At 43.2% G+C, this 12,359-nt stretch overlaps 1 protein-coding gene across 1 annotated transcript in view; it reads left to right on the top strand.

The window, feature by feature from the left end:
* The window catches only part of LOC311111878 (potassium voltage-gated channel subfamily KQT member 1-like), a gene marked incomplete at its 5' end in the record, with an annotated part of 31,476 nt that extends 22,031 nt beyond the window's left edge, over positions 1-9,445 (top strand). The window contains 5 exons of the mRNA XM_084154789.1: positions 3,758-3,833; positions 6,093-6,187; positions 6,789-6,835; positions 8,216-8,277; positions 8,803-9,445. Of these exons, the coding sequence (XP_084010915.1) occupies positions 3,758-3,833; positions 6,093-6,187; positions 6,789-6,835; positions 8,216-8,277; positions 8,803-9,045 (523 nt within the window). The 3' untranslated portion in view covers positions 9,046-9,445. The remainder of the gene's footprint in view (positions 1-3,757; positions 3,834-6,092; positions 6,188-6,788; positions 6,836-8,215; positions 8,278-8,802) is intronic.
* Positions 9,446-12,359: the final 2,914 nt, after the last annotated feature.

Raw genomic sequence — 12,359 nt, 5'->3', positions numbered from 1 at the left:
ACCCACGTGTCACAGTGAGTCTGTTTCCCTTTCAGTCTGTGGTCTATCACCCACGTGTCACAGTGAGTCTGTTTCCCTTTCAGTCTGTGGTCTATCACCCACGTGTCACAGTGAGTCAATTACATAATGACATCATCATAAGCCTGCTCTCTGATTGGTCCCTTCATAATGACATTTCTGTAACCCTGCTCTGAGTGGTCTATTCATAATTACATCATCATAACCCTGCTGTCGGATTGGTCCATTCATTATGACATCATCATAACCCTGATCTCGGATTGGTCCATTCATTATGACATCATCATAACCCTGCTCTCTGATTAGTCCATTCATTATGACATTGTCATAACCCTGCTCTCTGATTGGTCCCTTCGTTATGACATCATCATAACCCTGCTCTCGGACTGGTCCCTTCATAATGACATCATCATAACCCTACTTTCTGATTGGTCCCATCATAATGACATCATCATAACCCTACTTTCTGATTAGTCCCATCATAATGACATCATCACAGTGAGTCTGTTTCCCTTTCAGTCTGTGCTCTATTTCTAGCCTGAGCCTCAGTTACTGTAACAGTGGTTGTACGGTGAACCGAGCTCTCTTGATGATGACTAACCTTGTCTGATACTGGAAGACTTAGCTCCCTGAGGACACACACAGACAGACACAAAGACGCATGCGCACACACACACACACACACACGCACGCACGCACGCACGCACGCACGCACGCACGCACACACACACACACACACACACACACACACACACACACACTTGCATAATATGTGTATCATGGGCATCGTGAAAGCCACTGTGATACAGACCTCTGTGAGAAAAGTGGTGTAAATGGGGCTTAGTTCCTGTCCCTGAAGGCTCCATACTAAACAGTGGGGTAATGGGTCAGGCTGGCTATTGCATGCAGGGGCATCATTACCTGGGACCCTCTCTCTGCCCCATTGCCTGCTAAACCCCTTGAAACCAGCAAGGCCCCATTAAACAATGCTCGTTACTTAAACAAGCAGGGACCACTGTGTCCATGCCTATTCACTTTCTATGCATATTAGACTGATTTATCCTTCACCAGTAAGGTATATCATTGGTTGATTGGGGCCTGTGACTCCAACAATGGGTGGCTACTGGCTAGTCGCTATAGATGCAGGCTTATTATGGGTAGATTTTGCTCAGATGACACAGCAGTTATTTGAGATCTTCCTACTGGCCTTTTAATGTTTCTTGCATGTGTTGTATTTTCACCAACAAGATAAGGTTTCAATTTGTTCCTGTTTATCTTTATCCTGATTGCAGTGGTGGGCAGTCGAGAAGGTAGCTCCTTTCTTTCCCATCATGGGAGGGCACTGTAGAGGTCATGAATGGCAGGCAGCTACTGTACAGTTCCCTGGTAGATAACAGCCAAGATGACTCCACGATCTTTAGCACAATGCTAGCAGGGGAGGGCGGCCATTTTGTGATAGTGCTGCTGTTTGTAGTTTGAGTTAAGACTCCCCTCGGTCATTGGCAGCTACTAGTATGAAGATAGAGAAGCACCAACAGACATTCATAACGTGCCAAATCATCAAAGATGTTAACTCATCTTGGTTGTTTTCGGCCTAAAAAAGTAGGATGAGTCAACATTGCTTGCCAGAGATCCTCATCTAGCATTGTGATGGCCAGAGTCTCAGCTGCTCTGAGATCAGAGAGAGAGGGAGTGGCTGTTTAGACCAGGGTGTTGACACTAGTAATTACATGACCTTTTCCTGTCACTTTCAGCTCCTTTGATATGCCTTCCTTGTTGTTGTCCCCAACAAACAAACAAACAGAAAGACAGACAGACAGACACAGTCCAGACCCCCAGAACCACACTACCAAGGTCATTTCTCCTCTTATCACCCAAGTGTCACTTCGGTGAAAGAGGGGGAGAGACGGAGAGAGAGTTAGAGAGAGGGGGGGATTGTATCCATGGGTGTTTGTCTAGGCAAGGGGATAAAGTGAATGCATCGTCTTCTAGGTTTAGGCTTGGTGTGTCTGGTTGTCTAGGCCAGGGGATAAAGTGAATGCATCGTCTTCTAGGTTTAGGCTTGGTGTGTCTGGTTGTCTAGACCAGGGGATAAAGTTAGTGCATCGTCTTCTAGGTTTAGGCTTGGTGTGTCTGGTTGTGTAGGGCTGGTAAGACTACTGCAAGAGTGCAGGGACGACACAATGAAATAGACTATTAGTTACCTACCCAGTCACTCTCTTTCCATCTGTCTCTCAATTCCTCTTTCTCTATGGTTCCCCTTCTCACTCCTCCCCAGATCAAAGTGGCATGCCGCTGGCTCCCTCACTGTTCTATCAGGGTGATGAGACCTGACATGCTACAGGTTCTATTAGGGTGATGAGGTCTGACAGACTACAGGTTATATCAGGGTGATGAGGTCTGACAGACACAGGTTATATCAGGGTGATGAGGTCTGACAGACACAGGTTATATCAGGGTGATGAGGTCTGACAGACACAGGTTCTATCAGGGTGATGAGGCCTGACAGACACATGTTCTGTCAGGGTGATGAGGTCTGACAGACTACAGGTTATATCAGGGTGATGAGGCCTGACAGACTACAGGTTCTATCAGGGTGATGAGGCCTGACAGACTACAGGTTCTATCAGGGTGATGAGGCCTGACAGACTACAGGTTATATCATGGTGATGAGGCCTGACAGACACAGGTTCTATCAGGGTGATGAGGCCTGACAGACACAGGTTCTATCAGAGTGATGAGGTCTGACAGACACAGGTTCTATCAGGGTGATGAGGTCTGACAGACTACAGGTTCCCACTAATGGATGCTAAGTACCAGGACCAGCCACCACTTAGTTAAAGCACTACTCTGAGCATAGTTTTTACAATGACACTCAAAGACAGATTCACTTTATCAGAGGCAAATGACAGAGAAATTGAGCTTAAACATCAATGTTTCTGAGCCACATACATGTATATTCATCAATATATTCATTTTTATTTACAGTATGTTACTGACTGGTTGAATAAATGTTGTTTCCACGTAATTTCAACAACAAAAAATGTTATGTGATGACGTTGAATCAACGTGGAAAACTGATTGGATTTGCAAAAAGTCAACATAAGGGAATTTAGTATTTTTCACCCAAAAAGTTTACCTAAATCCAATGACAACTCAACCAAATGTAAATCAAAAAGTAGATGTTACACTTTTGTCTGTGCCCAGTGGGCAGTGATTGCTGATAAAGAAGCCTCAGGATAATCAGCCCTAAACTCTCTGCTGGAAGTGTAGTCTGTAGGGAATGGCCCCATCTCAATCTGCCTCAATCTGTTTATTCAGAAGAAATGAGGCCGGTGGTCAATTTAGGCAGCGTTTATGCAGACACACCCTGACACTCTTCAGCTGTAGAATGACCCTCATGCTGTAGGGCAGGGATTCTCAACTGGAGGTTTTGAGTGGGTCATTGGTGTCTGCAGTATTACTTTAGTGTGTTGTTGAAAACAGGATGAATATTTTTGTTCTGTACCGGCTTCCTTCTTTTCACGCTGTCATTTAGGTTAGTATTGTGGAGTAACTACAATGTTGTTGATCCATCCTCAGTTTTCTCCTATCTCAACCATTAAACTCGGTAACTGTCTTGTTTACATTTTTAAAATTCAGGCTGTAACACAACAAAATGTGGAAAAAAGTGAAAGGCTGTGAATACTTTCTGAATACTACGCTATAACTATCACTCATAGCCGTCTCTCTCATGCAGGCTACAGGGGACCCACAGAGCAGCTATCCAGGTGATCCTACGGATGCGTTACTTTGTCGCCAAGAAGAGATTCCAGGTGGGTACGTTTGTAGGAGTGTTTTTGACCAGCAGATCGATCCACTGCATTGACAGAAAGCACTACCTACATTCTGATATAGGCTACCACACCCGGGTTCAAATACTATTTCAGGTATTTCAAATACATTTCAAAACAAGTATTCAGATAACCTTTATTTGAAAAAGCAAGTAGTTGAATATTGGAATGTATTTGCAAATACACTTGGAAAGTATAAAACAAATACTCAAATACACTGACTCAAATGCATTTAACCCATGCTTTTGAAAAAGGTATTTGAAACAAGTATTTGAAAGTACTTTCAAATACATTTTGGTCGACAATTTGGTTCGTACAAATAACCATCCAAATCCTCAAATAAAAGTACTAGTTTTGGGCTGTTCATTAGAAAATACTCAAATACACAGAAAAAAAGTATTTAAATAACAAATACTCAAATACACAGAAAAAAGTAGTTAAATAACAAATACTCAAATACACATGTATTTGAACCCAGGTCTAAAGGCTGCTGCTATTTCAGCTCTTTCCTCCTTCCCTCTCTATCCTAACACCATTACAATCCACTCCATACATTCAGACGTTCCCCATTCTTCCCTCCTCTCTCACCCCCCTATCCTGGTTCTGTCTGGTTGCCCTCAGCAGTCAACACACAGCATATCCTGTTTAGCAGCAGGCTGTTAGCCGCAGACTAGCGCTAGGTAGCGCTTGGGACAATGATGTCACGCTGATGACTGTTTACCCTCCTCTTAACGGGTCTGCCTGTCCTGACGTCATCTTAACGGGTCTGCCTGTCCTCACGTTGGTGTAACTGTTTGCCTTCCAGACAGGCTGCCTTGATCAAGTCACACTGGGACTCCAGGACAAACAGGCAGCTTCACACGCCTATCTGAGCGGTGTTGCGGAGCTCAGCCGAAAACTAACAGAGTCAATCAATGAAGAGACTCTTCCCTCAGACAGAGTTGTGTGTTTGCCTTGGTGTCTGTGTGTGACTGAGTTCTCAGTCGTGTGTGTGTTTGGGGGGGGTGGGGGTGATGACTGTGTAGGGGGGGGCGGAGTGACTGTGTGTGTGTGTGGGGGGGGAAAGGGGGGGGGGGGGACTGTGTGTGTGTGGGGAGTGACTCTGTGTGTTGGGGGGGGGGGGGGGGCTGACTGTGACTGTGTGTGTGTGTGTGTGTGTGTGTGTGTGTGTGTGTGTGTGTGTGTGTGTGTGTGTGTGTGTGTGTGTGTGTGTGTGTGTGTGCAGAATGTCTTTATGTTTGGTGTGAAGTAGAGGTGTTTGATCTGGTTACACATATATATATATATTTGGAACACCATCTACTGTGATGCTGTGTTGAAGTACAGTAACGCCCTCATCTGAGTCCACGTCAGTCGAGGCCTGAGTTCAGCTGAGGTAGCTAGTCTACTCTACTGGCTACAGGCCCACTGCTGCGCTGCTCTACCCTGTTAGCACACTGCACGGCACGCACTCAACAGAGAAATTGACTCTACAGTCAAACACACCTAGTGGCTGGCTCATGAATGATAGATTGTCTGTTTATGACTGAGAAAAAACACTCAAAGTGGATTAACACCATGAGGGTTTTAAGTCATAGTTCTCAGATTAAAGTGGGTTAACACCATGAGGGTTTTAAGTCAGTTCTCAGATTAAAGTGGGTTAACACCATGATGGTTTTAAGTCATAGTTCTCAGATTAAAGTGGGTTAACACCATGAGGGTTTTAAGTCATAGTTCTCAGATTAAAGTGGGTTAACACCATGAGGGTTTTAAGTCAGTTCTCAGATTAAAGTGGGTTAACACCATGATGGTTTTAAGTCATAGTTCTCAGATTAAAGTGGGTTAACACCATGAGGGTTTTAAGTCATAGTTCTCAGATTAAAGTGGGTTAACACCATGAGGGTTTTAAATCATAGTTCTCAGCTTAAAGTGGGTTAACACCATGAGGGTTTTAACTCAGTTCTCAGCTTAAAGTGGGTTAACAAAACAAGTGTTTTAAGTAATAGTTTTCAGATTTAAAGCTGGATATGTAACTTTTTGGGGCGTCTGTGTATTCTCTTGACTGCTTTCAATCATTTTGTGTGCGGGTGGTATGACTGTCTTTGATGTGCTTACATCGGAGAGAGATCTTTTCAGATATTCTCTCTAGTCTCCAACTCCAACTTATTTTCACAAACTGTGCTAGAAAGTCTTATTTTACAAGATGGCAGCTTTTTGATCTGTTGAGTTCTTTTTGAGTTTTTAACACTGTGTGTTCTGCAGCAAGCGCGTAAGCCCTATGATGTGCGAGATGTGATCGAGCAGTATTCCCAAGGACACCTGAATCTCATGGTGCGCATCAAGGATCTACAGAGGAGGTGGGATGCATCTCAAACTCTCATGAGTCCCATTCATTTGAAATTGATATCAAGGCCTTTATGCGGGTTAGCTCATCCATTGCAATTAACTCACTGATAAAAGTGCATATGAGTTGCACACTACAGACCCACTGGGCACAGACGTCCGTTCAACGTCTAGTTTTGATTTACATTTAGTTGAGTTGTCAACTAATGTGACAAATCCATGCCATTGGATTTAGGTTAAAGGTTGGGTGAAAAAAAAGACGAATGTCCTTACGTTGGTGACTTTTTGCAAAACCAATTAGTTTTCTACGTTGATTCAACATCATCGCATTGATTTTTTGGGGGTTGAAATGACATGGAAACAACATTGATTCAACCAGTTTTTGCCCAGTGGCGATGCAGTCTTTTTTTTTGCCACACTCGTCTGTGTCAAAATCCACTGAGATTGATTTTTTACTGCAATAAATTGAAATATCACCAGGGAAATTACATTATTTGTGTCCGCCTTTCTCTCACAGAATTTGACCCAGGTGAGTGCGGCATGCTATATCTCTGATGTGACTGCACCTGTATATAACCCAATGCACTGCATTCAATGTTTTTAATTCTCCTCTAGACTGGACCAGTCTCTAGGGAAGCCGACCCTGTTCCAGACTAGCTCAGGTAAACAGTTCCAGTCGTTCATTTCATCGTAGAGGGGCTGGACACAGTGTGCTATATCTCTATAACTTACAGCATCTTAGAGGGGCTGGACACAGTGTGCTATATCTCTATAACTTACAGCATCTTAGAGGGGCTGGACACAGTGTGCTATATCTCTATAACTTACAGGATCTTAGGGGGGCTGGACACAGTGTGCTATATCTCTATAATTTACAGCATCTTAGAGGGGCTGGACACATTGTGCTATATCTCTACTGTAACTTACAGCATCTTAGAGGGGCTGGACACAGTGTGCTATATCTCTATAACTTACAGCATCTTAGAGGGGCTGGACACAGTGTGCTATATCTCTATAACTTACAGCATCTTAGAGGGGCTGGACACAGTGTGCTATATCTCTACTGTAACTTACAGCATCTAAGAGGGGCTGGACACAGTGTGCTATATCTCTACTGTAACTTACAGCATCTTAGAGGGGCTGGACACAGTGTGCTATATCTCTATAACTTACAACATCTTAGAGGGGCTGGACACAGTGTGCTATATCTCTACTGTAACTTACAGCATCTTAGAGGGGCTGGACACAGTGTGCTATATCTCTATAACTTACAGCATCTTAGAGGGGCTGGACACAGTGTGCTATATCTCTATAACTTACAGCATCTTAGAGGGGCTGGACACAGTGTGCTATATCTCTATAACTTACAGCATCTTAGAGGGGCTGGACACAGTGTGCTATATCTCTATAACTTACAGCATCTTAGAGGGGCTGGACACATTGTGCTATATCTCTACTGTAACTTACAGCATCTTAGAGGGGCTGGACACAGTGTGCTATATCTCTATAACTTACAGCATCTTAGAGGGGCTGGACACAGTGTGCTATATCTCTATAACTTACAGCATCTTAGAGGGGCTGGACACAGTGTGCTATATCTCTATAACTTACAGCATCTTAGAGGGGCTGGACACAGTGTGCTATATCTCTATAACTTACAGCATCTTAGAGGGGCTGGACACAGTGTGCTATATCTCTACTGTAACTTACAGCATCTTAGAGGGGCTGGACACAGTGTGCTATATCTCTATAACTTACAGCATCTTAGAGGGGCTGGACACAGTGTGCTATATCTCTACTGTAACTTACAGCATCTTAGAGGGGCTGGACACAGTGTGCTATATCTCTATAACGTACAGCATCTTAGAGGGGCTGGACACATTGTGCTATATCTCTATAACTTACAGCATCGTAGAGGTGCTGGACACATTGTGCTATATCTCTACTGTAACTTACAGCATCTTACATCTCATGTTGTTTCTTGTTACGTCTTCTTGTTTCGCTGCTCTATGACTTGGACCATGATGCTCCTGGGGCCAAAGACAAAGCCAAAGACAAAGGCACCAACACCATCGGCTCCAGACTCAACAGGATGGAGGACAAGGTAGGATGTTATACCATGTTACGCCCTCTGCTCGATGAACAGAGTATGGATACTCATCAACAGGTGTCACTATAGAGTCAGAAGACATGTCCATTCAATTTCTATTGTGCCTTTACCAGATTTCAAAGCCCTCCATTTTGTGCCACCTTACCCCACCGCCAATGTTAAGCACCCAACTCAGTGACACACGGCAGCCATTTTGTGCCAATTCACTCTACACCGACACAATCAGTCCCCTAATGATATCCCAAAATAGAAGGAGTTGACACCTTTCAAGTTTTCTATTGGTTTTGGCTTTCATTAAAACTATTTTGATCATTTAATGAGTGATGATAATGGCTTGGTTTGTTTTCCCAAGATGAAAAGGATTTGGTGATTTGCCTGAAGAAATACGGATAATGAGAACATTAGAATAAACATTTCCATTTTCCGCCAAAACAGACAATAAAATAGACAAAGTATCTATTAATTATATTATATTGGTCTGTACAGTATTGACTTTTCTGTTTGTCCATCTACTTACAGATACAACACATGGACCAGATGCTCAACCAAATCGCAGAGTCCCTTGCCCAGCTGTTGTCTGGGACGAGCCAGGGGCAGGGGCAGGGGGACATGGGGGGAGCACAAGGGCAAGGTAGGAGGAGGAGGTCACAGGGTGGGGCAGGTGTCCCCAGCCAGGATAGCCTACCCAGCTACGAGCAGCTCTCCACCGCGACCCTCCATCCGTCCCTCAACCCCAGCCTCAGCCAGGACAAGAGCTCCTGAATCGACCCTCCATCCGTCCCTCAACCCCAGCCTCAGCCAGGACAAGACCTCCTGAAGCGAGCCTCCATCCGTCCCTCAACCCCAGCCTCAGCCAGGACAAGAGCTCCTGAATCGACCCTCCATCCATCCCTCAACCCCAGCCTCATTCAGGACAAGAGCTCCTTAAGCGACCCTCCATCCGTCCCTCAACCCCAGCCTCAGTCAGGGCAAGAGTTCTGACTGAGGAAAACGCCAACACCTCTTTCCTGCTTTCTCTCTTTCTCTTATTCTGAGATCAGTGTTCTTCATAATAATGAACCCAGCTGTGTAGTGCTAGGGCAAAAAAAACTGGGCTGGGCCCAGGACCGAGTTTGGGAAACCCTGCCCTAGACAATAACATTTAGCAACTCTCGGAGGACAATGGAATTAAATAACACATCTTCTTTATTGTTAAAAGTAGAACCAACACGTTTCAGCTTTTGGCCTTCTACTTTAAACAATAAAGAAGATTATTTAATTTAATTCCATTGTCCTCCAAGAGTTGCTGAATCTCCTCTCCACTTCAGTTTGCTCCTCAGTTCTTTCACCTTGGTTGGAAAGCGAGGTAGCGGTAGTGATCCCTTCCCTAGAAAAGAACAGTGCCTTAGCCTACAGGACAAGCCAGCTAGACACTCAGACAGGCCATGCACTAATTAACTATTTTTCTATATCCTGGATAGGATTATGTTTCTGAATTCTAATTTAGTGCAATTGGCAATGTTCCAGTGACCTTTTCTTGGAAATGTGAGCAAGTGCCATATTCAAACTCTTTCGCCTCAATCAAAAGGAAATATAAGATTCAAGTGTATATATAAGATTATTCCAGCTGTGTAAGAGTATTGGAATGTTACAATATCAAAAAGTAACGGTAGTATTCTGTTTGATTTAAGTGATATGTTTATTAGAATTGAAAGCACACACTTCAGTAGAAAGTGTTTTGATGGTGAATATGGATGTGGATGTGGAATGATGTCCATACTAAAAGCAATCACTTATAATAACACAATATATGTTTTCAAAAGTTCTCAGTGTATGTACCTTCAAAATATCACTTATAGTAACACAATATGTTTTCAAAAGTTCTCCATGTATGTACCGTCAAAACGTAAACTAAAGTGTTGGAGCCGGGGTGAGGGCTTCTATGTAAAGCTTCAATGCAATCAAACTGTGTAGCTATCCTGTTTTATAAAGACTTTTCATTGACAATAAATTAATGTGGCAAATATCCATAACTTTTTGGGGTGATGGTCAAACAATTCTGTTTAGCCATGGTTCTTGCATCATTAATTAATTATAGATTACTACATCAAAGTTAGGTCATATCAATGTCACTTTGGAAGCTGTATATGGAATGTGCCTTGAAGGGCTATAACATCTATGAAACCTTGTCCTATTCCTATAACCGTAACCTTTAAAAACCACAACATTAACCACACACCCCCACCGATCCCCAGAGGCAGACTTTCCATTCCATTAAGACCAAAGGGAGGGAAGAGTTAATTGCACCTAGATCCCCCTTCCCCACTCATGTCTTGGGCCTTGGGGGATGGTAGATGGAAGGACCAGTGGGCCCAGTGGCGTGGCTAATACCAGAGCTTTGGACAGATGACCTCAGCTGCAGCAGATGGTGACCTCATCCCGCTTGCCTTCCGGGGATCCTTCCATTCCTTCAGTAGTAGCCACACAGATAAAAGACCAGATGACCATCTGGGCCCTGCCTGCCTTCTGCCTGGGTGCTCATGACAATAGCACCCCCTCTCTAAGTGTGGTGTATAAGTGTGGGGGTCTTTGTGGCGGTCATTGTGGTGCTTTTGGAGGTGGGTGAGGGGAGAGGAGAGAGGGTGTTGCTATAGGGACACTGCTGGGTTCTATTGCTTTGGTTGACTGTTCCTACTGGTCATTGTGTGAGTGAGTCAGTGTGATAAGGCGGGCTTCGTGTTCTGGCAAAGAAAGAGGAAAAATGATGACTGATGATGGTGATAGCTACTATGTTTCAATGTTGGTCGATGTTAGATTCAGAATGGTCTTCATATTCTGGGTATAACGACAGATAAACCCCTATGCTACTACACTAGCTGGCATTGAATCAACGACATGTCAAGAAACATTTAAGTATCTTGTCTAGAGTAAGTCAGTGATGTAGAGGGAATGTGATGCTCTGCTATTAACCTATTGAACCTAGACAGAAAATGTTCCTGCATTAAGCTCTCCTGAGGTCGTGATAGAATTCCGTCAATGTTTGACTTCCTAGTAGGCCCTGTTCATTAAATCTCGCGACCATTCTGTCCTAGCTTAAAATGGGCCTGTACAGTATTAATACACATATGGGCTTTCATCCTTTTGATTTCCATTACAATGACAACTGTTACAGTGCAGACTAAACTATTGCCAATAAAAGCCTACGTATCCACGTGTGGTGTGTTATATACTTACCATCTCCCCTACAGGCAGATCAACTCTGTCACTGCATCATGCACTGGACAAAAGGAGAGAAACAAAAAAGGTTACATCATGAAGAGAATTCTATCAACAGTGGGTCTGCAATGGCGGACCCTTGGGACAGATTTAATGAATAATGTTGATGGTAAAATTGCCTTGGGGGGGGGGGGGTGGTAAACCATCTGTTTCTGGAGAAAAGTACAAGGAAAGTGCACTACTCCTGGCAGAATTCATTCAATTCAAACTACTGCAGGTACAAACTATAACCTTGACAACGCCATTAAATATGGAACCAAAATGAACTAGGAAATTCTGTGAAAAAAAGTCAATAACCAATATCATATACCACTACTGTGTACTAGACTAGTTGATTCGTTTGTCATTAGAGTCTAAAGACTTATCTGAAATAAAGAAAGTGTATAAAGATACATATTGTATGAAGATAAATATATCTATATTTATAAAGACTAATAATTGTTTATGTCAGTGTAGCCTATATGTCTTAATAGGTTAAGCCTACAGATAGAATAAAGGGTTAATAGAGTTTGGAACTAAAAATAAACATTTGAATGGGTTTCGGCACGAGGAGTAAGGATTTTTTTATTTATTTTTTATTTAACCTTTATTTAACCAGGTAAGCCAGTTGAGAACAAGTTCTCATTTACAACTGCGACCTGGCCAAGATAAAGCAAAGCAGGGCGATAAAAACAACAACACAGAGTTACATATGGGGTAAAAAAAACATAAAGTCAAAAAATACAATATAAGGATAATACAACGCATTTGACTGAAAAAAAGAATGTAACTTTGTGAGGAAGAACCTGGGGGGTCTGGGAGCGTTCATTTAGCCACCAATC

The sequence above is a fragment of the Coregonus lavaretus genome (genome assembly GCF_964263955.1).
Source record: "Coregonus lavaretus genome assembly, chromosome: 37".
NCBI classification, from domain to species: domain Eukaryota; kingdom Metazoa; phylum Chordata; class Actinopteri; order Salmoniformes; family Salmonidae; genus Coregonus; species Coregonus lavaretus.
This window is presented reverse-complemented; position numbering and strand designations above follow the sequence as displayed.